The 19,125-nt window shown below is 34.8% G+C and overlaps 1 protein-coding gene across 1 annotated transcript; it reads left to right on the top strand.

Moving 5' to 3' along the window:
- Positions 1–3,761: 3,761 nt before the first annotated feature.
- LOC128991253 (zinc finger protein Xfin-like) lies at positions 3,762–18,795 on the top strand. The gene is made up of 4 exons (XM_054413974.1): positions 3,762–4,248; positions 8,338–8,487; positions 9,715–11,001; positions 11,921–18,795. The coding sequence occupies exons 1-4, from the start codon at positions 4,096–4,098 to the stop codon at positions 15,452–15,454; spliced, it is 5,124 nt and encodes a 1,707-aa protein (XP_054269949.1). The 5' UTR covers positions 3,762–4,095; the 3' UTR covers positions 15,455–18,795.
- Positions 18,796–19,125: the final 330 nt, after the last annotated feature.

Raw genomic sequence — 19,125 nt, 5'->3', positions numbered from 1 at the left:
ACTCAGTAAATGTTTGGCTTTAATTTTGTAATCACTAAATAAAATCTGACAAATTTAAAACGAGTCATGGACTTTAAATTATTATTATTTTGAAATTTATATTTAGTTAAAGACATACATCCCCAAATCTAAATATCACTCAATAAGTAATTCATTGCTAAAATATAAGTTAATACTTTGAAGAATTATTCGAGACTATAAGCATTTTTGGGAGTACAAACAACATAGTCCGGTCATGCTGGTTCACGAACTCATTCAATATTATCCCGCCTTACACTTTTAAGCCAAATTTCATGAAAATCGTACTAAAATTACTCAAGTTATCGTGTACAATAAAAAAAAATTGAACGAATAAGGTTTTTGGCCTCTAGGGACATCAAAATGAAAAAGCATATCGGTCCCGGGCTAGGTCTTACCAAGCCATTTGGTAATAGCTACTTCCCTATAAGGGAATTCGCTAAAAATATACACTAAACAATATATTTAAACTTATGATAATTGATTTTCATTAAAGAGACATTTTTCTTGTAACGCCCTGCAATCGGAATCGCAGACACAGGCACACATAACTGTATTGCGTGGCAGTCTATCAACAAGTTGCAGGCGTTCAAATTTATAGAGTGTTTTATAAAACCTCTCTACCAAGTACCAACCTTTCAAGACATTATTTTCAGGGTTCATAGCAAATAATTAAATATAGTATGTAAATATTTAAATCGTCTGTAAGTCAATGATTGCCTACAGAGCCATCATTTTGTACTTGTCCCAAATTGCTTTTATTTCTCAATACCACGACAGGCTATACTTGAAACTTTGAAATTTTGCAGAGGTATCCTAAAAATTTTAGTGTCACTAACTTAGGGGGGTGTATATTTTTTCAAATATAAATACTCAAAATTGCGGCCATTTGACTTTATTTTTAAGAATAACTTTTTTTAATTTTTCACAAATATTCTTTTTATTAGAAATTTCACCACAAACCTAAAAGACACCTTAATGTTGAAAATCAACTAGGGTAGTATATTTAGGCTGCACTTGAAGTCTATTTAGTTTCTTCCGAAAGCATCTAGCACTGTTAGCACCAAAAACACAAAGCCAATTCGCACACAAATGTTCTGTAGCTAAAACCGGATTTGGTTTTTTAACGCCCCTGCAAAGTCTGCAAGTGAAATTTAATCTTAAAAACCTACTTAATTAGAGCCCTTGGTTGTAGGGTAAACTTCCAATATACGGTACAATAAAATTCACTCATGAATTTTTTTAAGGACTATAGAGACGAAAATGTTTAGGCTATTTGCAGTTTTATATTAAATACTATCAGCAGATGTATTCTAACTGAAGAAAGGGGTTTAGAAGTTTTCTTAAAATCTTTTAAAAGTTGCAAAGTGTATGCCTACAGGCTATTATTTGGCAAATAACATCCACCAATGTGACTATGACATAATAATTTCTCTGTGTGTAAATACTATGTTATGTAGGCCTATATACGTAATTTAATTGGCTTGCAATAATTGATCCTAAACACAGGCCTAAAATGAGATGATATTTTTACAATTGAATAAAGGAGTTCTGATTCGATGATTTCATAGATCATCTCTCTTGGCAAGATGATATCCGTATGGAACAGAACTTGTTTTACAAATGCCGGCGTGTATAGAATTTACAGTAGGTACTCAGATTTGCACAACAGACTAGGAGATAAAGAACTTTACTTTCGCCCTATTATTTCTCACCCTCTAAAAATGTAAATGGTTGTTTATGATTAATTAATTGTGTTCCTATTAAGAGTGCTTATAAATTACTTTGAAGGCCAGACATGTGTTTGAAGGTATTCGTCGTCGTATTTATAAACCTGTTTGACTGGTTCTAATGTCAACGCATTTCAGTTGTGACGCTTTTGGTTGTTCTGGAACAATGACAAAATTGTCTTTTACGTATTCCGTGAAATCAGTTTACATAATAAATGGGCTTCCAAATCACGAGAGAAATATGAACTTCAACTGCTGTTTGTTACCGTTGCTTTCCAAGCAAAATCGGTAGATAAGAATTTAAAGAGTTGACATAATTGTTATATGATCTCGACGTGGTTTCAAAATAGTTAAATGTTGATCTTTGAATGACGATAAAAAGGGCGCACCTTGTGAATTATCTTCGGTATGCTCATTGGAAAAGACAGATGTTTTTTTTTGTTCGAAACCGAAACAGAACCTAGATGCCCTTGATCGTTGCGCTTTTGAGTTTTGACAAATATGATTCTGGCTAACCAGCAGATTTTAGTCAGCATCAGCAAGTTAATTCTAATTCTCAAGACGAATTGGGATGAAATATCTTTCTGTATTTTCTACACTCGCCTTATTTGTCATAATACGTGACCGAAGTTCACCGGTCTCTCAGCAGTCTCAGCCAAAGTGATGATTTGAAATAGTAGGCCTATGATAGATCATGAATAATCTATAAATAAAATTATGAATTTACACTATTGACGGCGTTGTATTTCGTGGTACCGGCTTTCATAGCTGCGATTGTCAGCATGATTAGATGGCAATCTATCAGTATAGAGAGAGAGAGAGAGAAAGAGAGGGACGATTATCGAATTCTCTTTTCTCCTCGTTGCATTTCACATTTCAGGTTTCGGCATCCAAGAAGCGAGCAGCTGTAGTGCGCAGGTCTGCCGGTCGCAGCGCACACTGTGACTGAGCGTTTCACGATTCCTTGACCTCTATCCTATAGACCAAAATGGAAAGGAGAAAGAACACGCGATAACGGTATTAGATTGAGATCGTCAATAGAATGAAATCACGCAACACTAAATGCTCTCTGGCGCTGATGGAGACATCTTGTTGTTGACTAAACCATATTTGATGATGTCACTTGTCTGTGGTTTTGTTATTCAATTGTGAAGAATTTCATTATAATTGGGAACTCAGGTTGCGATAGTTAGCTTACAGGCAGGCCTTATTATTGCCAAAATTATTTCAAACCACACACCTTGTTCTTTTTCGAAAGTGAAATATGAAAAATATGAATACTGTACCTACTGTAAAAATGTCCACAAACAACTAAATAATGTTGCCTATTTATCCTTTTTAATTTTTTGATATGTTCAGTGTCCATGCATTTGCGTTGTAAGTTGCAAATGACATAACACGCAAAATAAATTATTTGTATTTCAGATTCAAAATATAGCTAACACAAACAAACGTATAATTGGTTTTCCCCAATTTTAGAATATGTTCCGTTTAGGATTTTGGAATTGAAACCTTTTGAAACCATCTTTCAGGTGTACTCAAATGCTGATGATTAATTTCCCTTTTCCAATCATCATCGCAATCAACTTTGGAATATTAATTTGATTTTAGAAAATTTTATACTCGCCATCTTAAATGACATTTTATCAAGAGGAATCAATATATTCAAGTAGGCCAGCTAAACAAAATATAACAATTTAATTTTGCCACCTTCAAGAGTTCATCAAAATGTCCATGCGAGTTCACGACATAATTAGCATCGTGCATGCATAGTACTTCTGTTCTGTGTACGCCTGGTGTTTGAAGTTGCTGTTGTACAATTCTACTGGAACATTGTTTGATCAAACTCAAACGGTTATCACAATGAGCTGATAAAGAGTTCATAGTGGGATAGAAGCGTAGAAGTTGATTGATACGGATCCATCTTCTCTTCAACAATCTCCCCTCCCCACCACTTTTTGTGATCAAGTGGATATTGATTCAGTCTGCCAGCTCACAACGCCAAACAAACTTCTATGAAATTCAATAGATGTATGAAATTGTGTTTTCAACAACACAACATAATATTTCTGAAATAAGAATTCTAACATTCTTTGTTCACTAATGACGAAAAATAGCCGAATCGAGTTGTTGTGGAAAATATCACCAAAACGCTCTTATCTTTTGAAGAAGTAGAGAGAGGAAAGAATTGAGGACGAAAGCAGCCGAAATGGAACGATGAGCAGGGCAGAGCAGAAGCAAGCAAGCAGCCGATTGCCGAATGCAAGTGTCATGGTGGACGTGATGTGATGAGCCGTAGTGTTGTTTACAACTTTCTTTTCCTTGTGCACGATGTAATTTAGAAACAATGGGTGAAGAAATAGATATTTCTGATGTCAATGGCATCTGCCGTTTGTGTTTGAGAGATGATTGTACCATAATTCCAATATTTGGGAGAGAAAATACGTCAAGAAATGGTATACCTTTATCCAAGAAGATCCTTGATTGTGTGTCTGTTAAGGTCAGTACCCTATCTATTTTTGGATTAAGTGAAGAACACTTAGAATCATTTGAATTTGGAAATTACTGACATTATCACCCTCATACAATAGTTGTAGCATACTAGGCTACATTGTTAAGTTACTGTACTGAAAAACATTGTTTTGAACAGCCCAAGTGTAATAGTCCATTGATCAATACCCCAAATGTTCATCAAATCTTGATTTGTGGTCTGTGTATTCTAAAAAAATAGGTTCATGTTATTCATCAGTAGCCAAAAACCCCTCCATTTACCGCTTCTAACTAAGTACATATTTTTCATTCAAAATAAAAATTTCCATTTTAGGTTAACTAGCCTTACCCATCCTGAAGCTAAATAAATTGTAAAATAATTCTGAACTGTTTTTCTCTTACGTAATTTAAACACAACGTAAGCTAAAACTACGTGAACTTGTCTTGCTGAAACAGTTGTTTGTTTAGGAATGAGGTCGATCAAGTTTGCACTTGGGACTAAGATTGCCTAATATAATTTTTTCAAACCAATAAGTTAAATTTCACATGTTTTACAATGCTTGAAATTAATAGTAGGGTAGTTAACTAAGTTAAGTTAACCTTACTGCTGTGGCCATTCAAACGGAAGTAGGCTATTGGCCTTCACAACGATGTGCCTTCAGTCATCCTGGTCCTTGGCTTGCTCCCGGAGGTAACTCATAGTCTTTGCGCAGGTAACTCCTCAGGTCTTTTTCCACTTGATCTTTTCATCTTGGCCTTCCTAGTGGTCCGGTTTACAAAGGTTTTATCGCAAATGGTAACTTAACCTAAACGTCTCTAAAAATAAGGCATAGCCTATGCCAAGAATCTTTCTTAAAAGTTATCATTGAAAAGATTAAGTTACCCTACCTTAATTGTATTGCCCATAAACGTACAATACAGAAATAGGCCTAGGCTAGATATAACCATGTATAACTTAGCTTGATTACAATTAAGTTAAGTAACAATCTAAATAACTTGCATCAATTATTTAACCCTCCAAGTGTCCATAGTTTAGGCCTTAATGTCCACCTATTTTTGGCGCATTTGCAAGGTTTTATTAAAACGGATCTGAGAAGCTTAAAACAATGTTAAATCTAATGTTCTATATACCATTTTGTTTGGAAAATCATGGGCTTCAATATCATACATAAAACATTAGAATATTTGTTTCAAAAAGTTTTTTTAGGTAAAAAAAAAATTATTTTGGAAAAATTGAAAAAAAAAAATAAGTTCGCGCTCAATGAAATTGTATAAACTATAGGCCTATAAATATTTGAAAATAGCCACTTTGTTCTAAATTTAATGAGGATTACAAATATATAATCATATAGTGAGGTAAGTTATCAAATAAATAAGTTATGAGTGAAAAACGGATTTCAGTACATAGCGTTTAGCTAAGAATGCATAGCCTAACCATAGCTAGGAATCAGACTGATAATTTACATCAATATCACTACACTACTTCTTCAGGATCATCAACCAGCCCTTCAAAATCACTTAAATCTTCTTATAATGCACCACGTATATCACTACTTTTGATTTTTAACACTAAAACAATGATAAACGTAATAAAACACATCAGTCATCGGTCCGAGGATAACCAAGCTGTTTACGAATACGCACGTCAGCTGTCTGCTACAATTACGATCGGCTCGGAGAACATACAGCGCTGAGACAGACCTCTGGAGAAAGCTTAGAATATAACGGAAAGAACGATACCTATCTCGATCCAGTTCAATCCGATTCAGTCAGTCATAGAGCCTTCGCCGTAAACGATGTTCGCACGTCGAAAAATCGACGCGTGACACTACACAAAGTGTGTAGCGTGTCGATTTTTCGACAATGGACGCTCGGAGGGTTAAATAGAATAATTTAAGTTTATATTTATTTATATAGGCCTAACAGTTTTAATAGGCCTAATATATTTTGAAACATTGTACCTAACTTGAGCCTACAAAGATTAAAATGCATTGCATGTGAAAATAGAATAACATTTAAAAAATGGCATTTATAACTTATGACATTCCGCTACCGGTATCGGTATTATCTGGGCTTAAATAGAACTGTTAAATAATTGATCACAATATAATGATGTGGTTTAGATGCTCATTAGATAAATTGTCTGTAGACTATGAGTGAATTACAGTACTAAGTTATTAAGTACAGTATTTATTTCAACGTCTTGATCATTACACAGCTTATTTTTCCCAATATTTTTCCCTATCATTAGGCCTCGGGTACAATACGAGCGGTGAGCAGCTAGTGGCAACCTGAGCGGCTACGACACAAACGGCACATTTACAACACTCATCGAATTTCCCTTTTTTAGTTTGAGTCAGTTTAGTCGAATATGGCAAGCTGTGCTGACCCTCAAGATGTATTTCAACCGTTGTTGTTACCTAACCTGACAATTATCTTTTAAAGAAAATGTCAGTTTTTAGAAAATTTTAGCTCCCACTTCGTCACATAATTTTCTGGTGACTGAAGTGTTTTTAAAATCTCCGTGCTGGTCATTCCACAAACATTCCCTGGACTGCACTTCACTTAGGCCTATCAAAACTTTTTTTGATAGTCACCTGTCTTCAACTCTTATCTTCTTAAGTTTGGCTGAAAGCTCGTAACACGTTTGCTGCTGTTTTTTCTGACATTTTAGGCTGAAATAAAGCGTTACTCACCTGAGCGGCGTTTTTGCGAAAATCGGTTTGGACTTGGATCCATGAGTGGCGTCGCTTACCGCCACTTGCCGCTCAGACATATTGTGGTCCCCCTCAACAAATTTACATGGAACTAAATGAGACCCGATGTCAGGGTGGCACCACTAATGCCGCTCGCTGCTCGTATCGTACCTGGGGCCTGAAGGCTATGGTGGAAAATAATTGTTATTTTACAGTTGTTTAGCCTATCCCTACCGTACCTATTGTAAGTCTTCTTTACTTTACATTATCATCAAAGACAATTTTCAATGTTTGCTAATGTAGCCTCGGTATAACAAAACGTGGACCTTAATTGGGTTTATTGTCATCAAAGACCCCGCACAATTTTCTAACAAAATGTTTTGCTAATCTAGTATATGGTAACTTGTGTCTAGTATTGACACAACCTATCCGGCATCGCTGGTCTTGGTGACGAAGGAGGTAATTAAGGTGGTAGCCTATAGCAAAACGTGTACCTTATTGGGTTTTTTTTATTAGTGTCAGGGGTCGGATAAGAATAAGTTCCAGGGGTATATCGTTATAATTAAAATGGTGTGTAGGGTGGGTATGAGCACTTAAGAACACTTCACCTATTACCACCACTTTTGTTATTTTATAGAAGTACCGTAATCTATACAGTTAAGTTAAAGCTGTTTATTAAATATCACAAGCGTTCAGTGGTGTGACTCGGTGTTTTTGAGCTCTCCCTACACCTTATTTTACCTATTCAACACAATCTTCACCTAGAACCTAGGCCTAATCAGTCAATAATCACACGCTTATTGGTAGGGCTACATCTGGCAGAGACTCATTCTTAGTGTATTTTAGCTGATACCAGGCAAATTGTCTTGGGATTAAATGCTGCAAACAACTGGTCCCCTCTTAAAATTGTTAGGCTTGACTTTTCTAATCACATTGTCATAATTTTTCCTTGTTTAATACAATGATAATAACACATTTAGAGTATTTTTTATTTTAATGTCTTGGAGCTATAGTTGCTAGGATCATTGTGCAGTCCTTTGTATTCATCAGTAAACTGGCAAACATTTTCCCATTTTCAAACCTTTTGTTTGTTGACATGTGTTACTGCTCTGTGGGCTAAGTGAAGTTGTTCATGATTCTCAATGCCAAGCCTAAATTGTTCGACAGATAATTACACTGCCGTTATATCTATATTGTCATTTCTCTGGATTTATGTTAGAATGAAATTCTTTGGTTTCCGTTTTATTTTCATCCATAACTTTCGTGGCTTTCTTAGTTCCAAATTAAAGTAAGTGTAGAGGTAATAAATCTGTAAGTATTTTCAATAAAATATAAAATTACTAAAACATGATCACAACTTATCTTTTTACTGTGGATCATTTGGTATACTCTCATGTCTTTAGGTTTCCAACGAGGACGGGTTGCCTGGCATGATTTGTGTCGGCTGTGTACATCAGGTGGATTCGTGGCAAGGATTTAAGAACAATTGTGATGCATCTCAGAAAAAGTTGAACTCCTGGCTACGTAGAACCAACCCTGACGTTTACGCCAAGGTATTTAATGATTTTTAGGGTTGCCACCGGCCATGGAAACCTTGAAAAGCTTGAATTATCCTATACATGAATTCTTATGACCTTAAAAAGTATGAATAATATATGAACTTTTCTATTCGACCATGTATTTTCAATATCATTAATAACAATTCAACCAATATCATTAAATTTGCCAAATAAAATGTTTCATATTTTCAAAAAAGTGTGTGAAAACGAACAGAAAAAGAATACTGTCTGGAGAAAGTAATGAACAAGTTTCACATTTAGAAACAAGTTCATTGTAATTCATTCAAGGTCAGATGCTGATGCCAGCTGAGTCTTCCCGAGGACTGTATGTTGTAAAAAAAATAATAGCCACCCTTACGCAAGACTTAAGGTAAATCTTAAAAGTATTACGTAGAAAACGGGACCATAATGTAGAAATTTTTTGTAGGCTACAAGATGTTTTCTTATCATACCTGTGTTATAATTTTGGAAAAATTTTCCATATATTTTTATTTACATAGGGTAATAGTTGTAACAATAAAAATTAATTTGATTTGATTTGGAAAAATTTGACCATTAACTAATAATAATCTAATAAACTAATTAACTAACAATGTCTATTAACTAATAATCTATCAAACTCATTAGACTCCTTGTCATTAAATCATTGAGTAAATTACTTTTAACGGCCTTCTAAGATTTGCCTGCCTTAAGAGCAATGTTATTTTTAAACAGTCACTGAAGAGTTATTTGCCATTCCAAAATATTTGTTCAAATACCAAAGTGATTGTAACTGAAACATCTAGGGCGTTATGAAATAAGACATTTTGAATGTACTTTTGTAATTGTTTTATGAGTTAACACGGCTAGGTTCTAAGTGACAACATGGAGGATAACGTCCATCTTGGATTTGCCCGTCATAAGAATAATGTTGATTTTAAATAGCCGCTGACAAGTTAACAGGGTTAAGTTAAAGCCGACAAGTTATTTACCATCCTAAAATATTGTGTTCGAATACCAAAGGTGTAATTGAAATATGTAGGGTGCTATGGAATAAGACATTTTTCTTTAAGGAGTTTTGTAACTGTTTGGAGAGCTAGGCTCCAGAGACTCTTAATTGCACCTCTTATTGGTAGAAGAAAAAATAGCAACGGTTACTTTTAGTTGTTTTTATCTATTTTAAAAACTTCTGTTATGATGATAGTCTTTTATTTTGACATTAAAATGTATATTTATTTGCAGAACGAAGCAGAAAAATGGAAAGAATCAAAAGCGAAAGAGAAACTTTCTGACGTAATTGATTTATCAAGTGATGATGATGATGTTGTTGTTTCTCGCCGACCTGTTTTGCAAAGCAGCCGTATTGGTAGAAGGTTTCAAAGACAACCAATCAGTCATTTTCAAAATCCAGAGCTCTTGATTAAAACTAAAGAGATTGAAATATTACCAGTTCAAAATGTTTGTTTGAGTGCTCACCAGAATCATATTGGACTTGAAGACACTCCCTCAACTGATTCAAACTTATCTGAGGGAATAACGGATGTTACAATTCCCCAAGTGGATAACAATGACTTTGAAGATGATTTGCCTGAAGATCATTGGTCTGATACAGCAATGCCTGATCCTTTGGGAAATGCTGACCCATTAGAAAATGCAAATCTGTTAGAAAGTGCAGATCCATCAGAAAATGCTGATTCACTTGGAAATGCCGATCCACTAGGAAATGCTGATCCCTTACAAACTGCTGATCCGCTAGAAAATGGTGATCCGTTAGAAAACACTGATCCCCTACATAATGCTGAACCAGAAAATACTAACCCATCAGAAAATGCTGATTCTATGGTAATAGATGGTGGTTTAGAAATTACAGAAGCAACCAAAGATTCCACACCAAATGCTGAAAGTCATAATGAACTTACTGAAACGGAAAAACCTTTGTGTGAAAATTCAAATAGTGTTGAAACTATGCACGAAGGAGAAAAGGGCGATACAACAGAGAAAATAGACAAAATTGATGGAAATAGTGTCCCAAATGATTTAGCAATAGACAAAGCAGATTTGACGAGCGATAACTGTGATGCTAATAGTGGAAATTCACAAAACCCTAATAATGACAGTGAAGAGGCCTTGGAAAATGGGGAAAGTGAAACACCAAGTACAGAAAAGATAAATGATCGTGATCATCCAGATACTAATAAAATCATAGTTGAGACCAATGATAATTCCATTGATAATTCTCAAACTGTCAACAATCAGATTAGCTCAACTAATGAAGAACCAGCTGGAAAAACATTGGCCACTTGTGGAAACTTTGGAACAGAAAATTCCATTGACAATAGCTCGTCTTTTGTAATTGAGCAGGTCACTTCACTCAATGGTGAGAGTGATGAAAGAATGGCTGCAGATGAACATAGCAAGGACAACATTGAAGAAAATGAAAACTCCAATGATAATTGGGAAGAAAATTGTGAAAATGATTGTGAAGATGTGGAACCAGACATCATCATGTGTGACTCAATGACTTCAGTGGTAAGTGTTTTTCATAAACTCTTCTCACTTTTATCAAAAGCTGCTCTTGTCTAGTCCATTAGCGGCACAAGTCTAAGTCCTGTTAAGCCCTCCCATTGGGTTGCCTATGGCCTAGTCAGAGTTTCAGATGCATTTCCAAGACCAAGACTATAGGCATTTTAAAATCGATTGTCTTATTCATTATTGACTATGGTATGGAATTTAAAACTAATCTCACTAAGAAATATTTGTACGTTTTTAAAATACTTTTAGAACTTTTTTGTATAAAATTTTAATCCTATTTCTAGCTTATTTTTCTAGTTACAAGACTTCTTGCCGTAAAAACAATCCTAAATAGGATATTTTCTGTGGTTATTATATAGTTATGCTTTCTGCATGATTAAAATTCAAGCATTTAAAATGTTATTAATATTTGGGTGGAGCTTTATTGTGGGAATGATAGCATCAGACATTAAGAATCACAGTACCGGTACTATTGCAGCTTTTTGTCTTATTATATCAAAGGTTAGACCTTATCTCATTTATTTTCAAAATAATATTGGGAGGCCACTATCCACAATCATTTCCCTTATACTATATAGCATATAAATTTCAGGATAGAGACCTATACTAAAATAAAAAGCCAATGTGACACAAACCGTAAAAAAACTGAACCTGTTTAATCAAGTCAAACTTAAAATATTTGATCATTTGATGAGCATCCGAGTAACGGTCGAGTATTGTGTGTGTAAAAAGCATAGTTTATTCATTTGCTTTGCTTATTATAAAACTCTGACCCAATGACATAGGGAACTATTCTTTTAAAATATTGAGTTTCACAATGTCCAAAACCAAGTAAAGTTACATTAACAGCATGTGTAAAGCAATAGTTATTTTTCTTAATAGTCAAAAGATTTCCTTATCTGCGTATATTTTTTAGGTATCTCACATTAAAGAAGAGCCTCTAAGTGCAAACGAAGCTGAAGAAGAAGAAGAAGAAGAAGAAAACGAAGAAGGAGAAAACGAAGAAGGAGAAGAAGACCCTCTGAATTTCCACAGTGTTTTGTTGAAGAGAGAATCTCAAGATTTTGTTGACGAGTCGGAAGATGTTAAGCCAAATGTACAACTATTAAATGAAGCAATTGAAAACCAATACACACCAAAAAGACTGAAGAATGGAAAAGTTCATTGTGAGCCGTGTAGGGTTTCATTTTCAAATGATGTTTATTATGAAAGACATACAAAATCATTAAGACATAGAATGAATTTCAAACTATATCGAATGGGTAAGGCCCCAACCAAGGCAAGAGGAAAAGCTTTGATCAACGTGGCAATGGGAAATATAATAAATTATGCCAAAGGAACAGGTCCATACTGTTGTAATCAATGTCCAAGCAGATTCAAACATATGCGAAATCTTCATACGCACAAGAAGAAACATTTGATGGAAGTTCGAGTATCGTCTAGGTTGTCTATATCTGAGACTGCATCTCAGTCGTCTGATTTTGAAACTTCAAACGTTGATAACAGCGCGAAAACTCCAGTTTCTAAAGAAGATCTAAAATGTGAACTTTGCTTTCAATATTTCATGTCTACACCTGCTCTCACCTCTCACAGACGTTTCTGTGGTGTGTCAGAGAAGCAACGATGCACTCATTGTGGGCAGTCCTTTACAACACAATCTCTGTTTGCCAAACACCGTAAAGATTGTCTCAAGGAATATAGGAAGACAGTCTTTAATGAACAGAGACTAAGGGAGGAAGAGATGAGTAGCAAGATGGCTCCACAAACTCAAACTCAGCCAAAACCCTCAACTCCAGCCCCTGTTACTGTACCTCTGGACGGCTCAGTATTGGCATGCACTCTGTGTAACTTGACCTTCCAGACCTCCTCTGATCTCATAAACCACATGCAACAAAACCATATGGACTTTGGAAAAGTTAAGAACAAAACAATTCATGAACTACCAGACTTTGCCAAACCTAATCACTTCAGCCGAACCAGAGATAGTTCACTTCATTACTGTAAATATTGTCTAAAATCTTTCCCAACTCTTGGTGGTCTTTCCAGTCATACTGGATATCACGCTAGGAAAAGCGCTTACTATTGCAAATTTTGTCGACAAACGTTTAAAGATAAAATTACTTTTAGGCAGCACATGAAAGTGCACATCGCTGATCCTAATTTGAACAAAAATGTGTGTTGGATTTGTTACACCCCATTCGCTTCTCCAAAAGATTTGATAAACCACAAGGCTGTTCATGCTAATTCTAAATTGAGGGTGTTTTCTTGTTCTATTTGTGGTAACTCGTATAACTCAAAAGAACTGTTATCGAAGCATCGAAGAGCCAGTCATATGATGCCTATCAATCCAGAGAATGACTTGGAGATGGTGCAAGAAAACGAAAGCAGTTATCATATGATTGATGATGACTACAAACCTTTTAAATGCCGAATTTGCAAAAAGAAATTTACGACATCAGGAAATCTGAAAAGACACAGCCTCAAGCACAAACCGGGTTTTGTTAGTAGCTCAGTGAACTACCACATTGATTACTCATCACAACATCGATGCAGTGGATGCTTTAAAAGTTTCAAAACTCCAACGGGTCTATTAAATCACAAACCGTTTTGTGTGAGGTACAGAAAGACTGGTCTACCCCATGTAAATAATGTTAGTGGAGCCATAAAGTGTAAGGATTGTAAGAAATGGTTTGCATCTCAAAATTCTATATACAAGCATAGAGTGTTAAAGCGTTGTAGGCCTCTCCGACAACTAATCAAAGCAGAAGAAACTATTGTTCCACTCCGACCGCAAAACTGTCCAAATTGTGATCAACAATTCTTAAGTGAAGAAAGCTTAAATCGACACAAACAAAGTTGTAAGCCGAGCATCGAAAGGCTAACATGCGACTGTGGAGAAGTTTTTGGTTCGGTAGAACTCAAACAAACTCACGCAGAATCCTGTGTATCTAATTGCACTTGTAAAAATTGCAACAATAAATTTAACAGTCCAGAAGAACTGGAATCTCACCAAAGTATTTGCCAGTTACAGTCACAAAACCACGACCAGACTCCTCCACCTTTTCAACCTAAAATTCCTTTGTATACTCCAGAAAGTAGAATGCCTGCGGTCGAATGTGCCAAATGTAAAAAGAAGTTTGTGTACAGTAAATGTTTGCAAGTGCATGAAGATAAGTGTTTGTACGATCGTTGGCCTTGCACCAACTGCTTGGAAATATTTCCAACCGAGACTGCTCTAGCGACTCACAAGAGCCACAGGTCATGTCAATCTCCAAGACATAGTCGGGCTTCCTCAGTAACTTCGATGAATGACGGCCCTACTTTCCAATGCGAGACTTGTCCAGAAAGATTTATTTCTGCAAACGAACTACAAGAACACACTGTTACATGTGAGAATAAAGTTTCGGGAACAGAACCAGAGAGTGGGTCAGAAGAGAAACCTTTCAAATGTGATTTATGTGACAAGACATTTTTGTGGAAATTCAACGTTGCACGGCATAAGAAAGTCGCCCATAAACATTTGTACCAATCAGACACGGAGACAACACCCGTCAGGAAAAACGCGGAGAGAGAAGCCAGTGTCTTCAAGTGCAAGTTGTGTCCAGATATAGTGTTTCATAAGCAGCAAGGTTTACTAGAGCATCAGATGTTACATGAAAGTTCAGAAGAGAATGAGACTGAAGCCAATAGTACTGGTGTACTTTTGACATGTGAACTTTGTGACAAGAAACTACCCGAAGCCTTGTACCCGGTGCATATGGATGAGCACATGAACGACGACTTTGAAGAATCTCAAGAGCACGAAGTGCCTCCCGTGGAGTGTGAGCTAGGAGGATCGTATCCTTGTGATATCTGTGGCAAGACATTCAGCTCGCCTTCAAGTAGAAAGAGTCATAGAGCTTCTCACTGGAGGCACTATACCGCTGGGTATGACCCCACTCTGGAACCTTCACCTAAGAGGTTAAAAGTGAAACACGTTCGTTGCAACATCTGCAACAAAATGCTATCAGTAAACTCGTTGCCAAAACACAAGATGATGCACAGAAGGGAAGCGGCTGAATATTTTGGTGGTGAAGCTCGTAGTCAAACTCCTCAGAAACCCGCACAAACGGCAAGCACATCTTCAGCCTCTAGAAGCTCTACTCCAAACTTCATGGTGGATTTGACTTTTCAAGAAAATGAAGATGAAGAGACTTCTACCTCAATATTCCCGTGTCCAAAATGTGACAGGACATTTAACGTAAGAAAGTCACTACTAGAACATTTAAAAAGTCATATGGAGGAAGGTAGTGAACCAGACGGGTTTTCATCTGCGCCGGGTACAGTTGATCAGTACCCTTATAAATGTGTGTTTTGCGACTTGTCATGGAAGTATAAAAGTGTTTACGAACGGCATTTGTCATCAAAAAAACACCTTGAAATACAGAAACAGTTGGCAGGTATTATTTAACAATAAAAACTCACCAATTTTGGTGATGTTCAAGCGATATATAAAGGACTTGAAGAACTGTTGATACCATCTTGAGTTCTTTAGCTGTCATCCTTTTCTTTATTTGATAAAAGATTACTGAGTCAACCTCTCAAGTTGAACCTTGTAGGACAAAGCCCTAATAAGCTTGTTTTGTAATTATTCACAATCGTAGATGTAATCCTAACTGGTGTTTGTGTTGTTTTGCTTAAGATAGGTTTTTGATTCTTTATGTTTTACTACAGTTTGAGGGCTAAGAAAATGTGACGATTTCAACGACTGAATAGTCTATAAGTTTTAAATGTATGTATATATTGTGTATTTGTTTAACTGAAAGTTTCGGTTTATTTTAAATGCCTAAAAATGATTCGTAACATTCACACAAACTATCAAATATTGCTAATGTACAGTTTTGAAGCAAACATTTTTCCTTTCAGAACTGTAAACAAAATGTACTGTTTTTTGATGAGCACTATTTTAGCTGTTCTCAAACTGCCTAACATAATTTTTTTACTCAAATAAGTAAATAATGTAACAAATGGTTAGTAAGGCATTTTATTTCAATTAAATTATACTTGGGAATGCCACTTCTTTAAATATTTAATTTAAATAATGTTGAAATTACAAAGGATTACTGTATTTAAAAAATAACCTTTTTATGTAACCAAGTTTGCAACATGGTTTTAGTATGATGATAAAATTGATTGGTTTAGGTAAGCAGAAAATTTCTCAGTGAAATGAAGTTTTTGATTATTGTTATAGGTATAGATAGCAGAGCATTGCAACTCTTCAATATCAACTTTTAAATTTTTTTTTGCTCGTAACTAAAATAATGCTATAAGGGAAAACAACCATAGCGGTAACAACTGTTAACAATTTACAATATAGCTTAAACTTGCGTGACTATAAACATCAAACCCAATAGGAAAATAATTGATTGAATTTGATTATGCTAGTAAAAGTATGAATTTTGTTTTGTATTGTTACTGAGTAAATATAATTTGCATTTATAGGTTTTCAAAATAATTCAGTTAGTAAAACAGTTGTATCATTGCCTATAGTTAAGGAATTGTTGGTGTTAAATTATTTCTCATTAATTTTTATAGACAGTGTTCTTATTCCACCTATATTTTATGTTATCAAGAGAGGTTTCTATATTCTAACCTTTTATAAGAAAAATGTTTTAATAGAGGTTTATGTTATGCAGTTGCTTTTAGTAGGGTCTTATATTAACTTCTATCCATCTGTCTTAGAAATTATTTTTAATAAGAAAGCTTACTTTTATTAGACTAAATACAGATTTTTAGAATGAAGTACAGTAGCCCCCCTCTTAACCGACCTCACATTAACCGATTTACGGTTACGCATTAATACGGTTACGCATTAACTGATTAACTCTCGAACGGATTATATGCCCTCGCTTGTAAAGTTTTTTAACCAACCTTCTTTTGGGAGCAGTTCAGATTAACCGCCGCTTTCTATAAATCTTGATGGGATCAATTTGCTAAATCCATAGGGTGCAGGATGGTACCCTATGGATAAACATCCCGTCTTGTAAAGAAATGGTGGCTTGTATCATTAATTTAGAAAACAAGCTCTGTACTGTATTACGATGGATTTGGAAAGCATAAATTAATACTAGGAAAGGTATTCAAAATAAGAATTTTTATTGACTAGCCAGCAACTAATTTATTCCACTGAAAGAATTTGAATTTACCATGTTTTGGGTTTATTTGGGACTTTTCTATCCTCAATACTTTAGAGAAAAAGAGTAGTTTATTTTGTAAATAATGAACATACGACTTCAGAATAGTGATTATATAATTCCAAATGAATAGCACTACATTTTAAAGTTTTTAGGGATTGCCTGTTTTTACCGACCTTTTGAGTTATCCGAGACCGACCTTGGTCCGGTCCTGTTAGGGTCGGTTAAGAGGGGGTCTACTGTAAACATAAGGATACGATGTGTTAAACCTGCCCTAACTTTTTTTATCACAGTGGACTGTATGTATATGGGTTGGATTATTTTTTTTTATATTCATAGTATATTTTATATTAGTTACCATAAATTGTTGTGTAATAATATATGATTTCTTTCTTGTTTTAAGTTGCACACTTGACTTTCTTGTTAAAATATACTATTTAGTTTTTACTGTACAAAGGTACTGTAGTTTGTGATGATCCATACAAAATATTAGTTATAAGTTATTAGTTTTGTTGTACATTATACACTGGCCCTTGTAGAATATTCATTTGAATCCAAAATCCGGGTACTATTCTTCTCTTGAGGCTTTTTCAAATTCCCTTTCAACAAATACACAGATAATAGTCAAATGAAACAGCGGGTAAAACTCAATAATAATTGTTTTTTAGTTTCTGTACAGTTTAGATTCTACTTTGATAAATCACTAGTGTTGGCTTAAACTTACTTTTATGATATCTAATTTATTTTTTATCAATTTAATTGTGACTATTGAATTGATAATCACTGTCTAAACTTCAGCTTCAGTACTGTTGACTGCACGAACGTGTTTAATTAATCAATCTTCTTTTAATTTGATATATATTTATATAAAAAAGTTGGCAGCCTTTTTGGCCTTGCACTTGCCTGTCTACATGGGCTGAAGAGGTTTGTACCAGGATACAAACCCTTTATATCACTGCCTTGAAGTCAGTGGCGCTACCGACTCATCTATGTACTTGCTCTATTTAGTATCGTCTACTTAACCAACATTCATTTAGTTCCTATCTCTGGACTAATTGATTTTCTTAGAGGACCCTTCTGTGGCACTAGCAACTAAGCCACCGACTCGCCAAAAGGGAGTCTCAAAACTTAACCTAACTTGCACAGTAACCAAATTGAGATATTTTACTTGGGCCAAAGTATTTTTGTTTGTTTAGGTGCCTCAGACCACTTAATGTTTTTAAATAACATTTTATTTCTGCTCGTTGGGGGTTGTACTTTTATTTTTGAACACAAATTGAATTTATTTTGCTACTTCAAATCAATGTTATTTTCACTGCCTGAAAACTAGATATAATTTTTATTTTTAGTTATTGTTATGCTATTCCAAAAATTCTATTAGTTTATTTTACCAAGCAAGTGTTTATTCAATAATTGTGGTCAATCCTCGATTGATTCCGTTGTTACATTTGTAAATATTTTTACTCCTGTATATGTGTTTTGTATTGTGTTGAAGAGTATTAGGTTTCATATAAAAGGTGTTGTTTTGCATTGGTTAGAATTGTGTGAGAAATTTCTGTCATGTTTTCTTTTGTACATAAATAGAGTTGAAATGCAAAATATATATTCTTACGAATTATATTGTTTTTATTTTATTTTTATATTGTATTTTAACAATTCAGGGCATAAAATATCATGTTAACTGGGCGACAAAGTGTGCTATGGGTGGTGCCGGCATATTTTTTTTTTAACGATTCACTTTTTAAATGTATCGGAATCTAAAAAATAACATCTAAATATTTTAGAGTATTGAGCTATGATTTTGGCCCAAGAGGTTGTGAAGGGAGCCTTGGCCTGTTACAAAGTTCTAGAATACGTAATTAAGTGAGAATATATGGACTATTTACAAGCAAATATAATCGAAAAATGTAAGATCGTAGAAATGTGTGATTTTCACTTTAATTTAAGC

This window comes from Macrosteles quadrilineatus, unplaced genomic scaffold, assembly GCF_028750875.1.
Source record: "Macrosteles quadrilineatus isolate MER2022 unplaced genomic scaffold, UCM_ALF_1.0 Scaffold_1__1_contigs__length_201487025, whole genome shotgun sequence".
Classification (NCBI taxonomy): Eukaryota; Metazoa; Arthropoda; class Insecta; order Hemiptera; family Cicadellidae; genus Macrosteles; species Macrosteles quadrilineatus.
The sequence above is the reverse complement of the archived record's forward strand: the minus strand, read 5'-3'. Positions and strand labels throughout refer to the sequence as shown.

What these genes read in the sequence shown, in the direction of transcription:
- LOC128991253 (XM_054413974.1), top strand. Translation starts at nt 4,096, where the DNA reads ATGGGTGAAGAAATAGATATTTCTGATGTCAATGGCATCTGCCGTTTG. An exon ending in TTGATTGTGTGTCTGTTAAG is followed by an intron (nt 4,249 to 8,337) that starts GTCAGTACCCTA and finishes TCATGTCTTTAG; the next exon opens with GTTTCCAACGAGGACGGGTT. An exon ending in GTGACTCAATGACTTCAGTG is followed by an intron (nt 11,002 to 11,920) that starts GTAAGTGTTTTT and finishes TATATTTTTTAG; the next exon opens with GTATCTCACATTAAAGAAGA.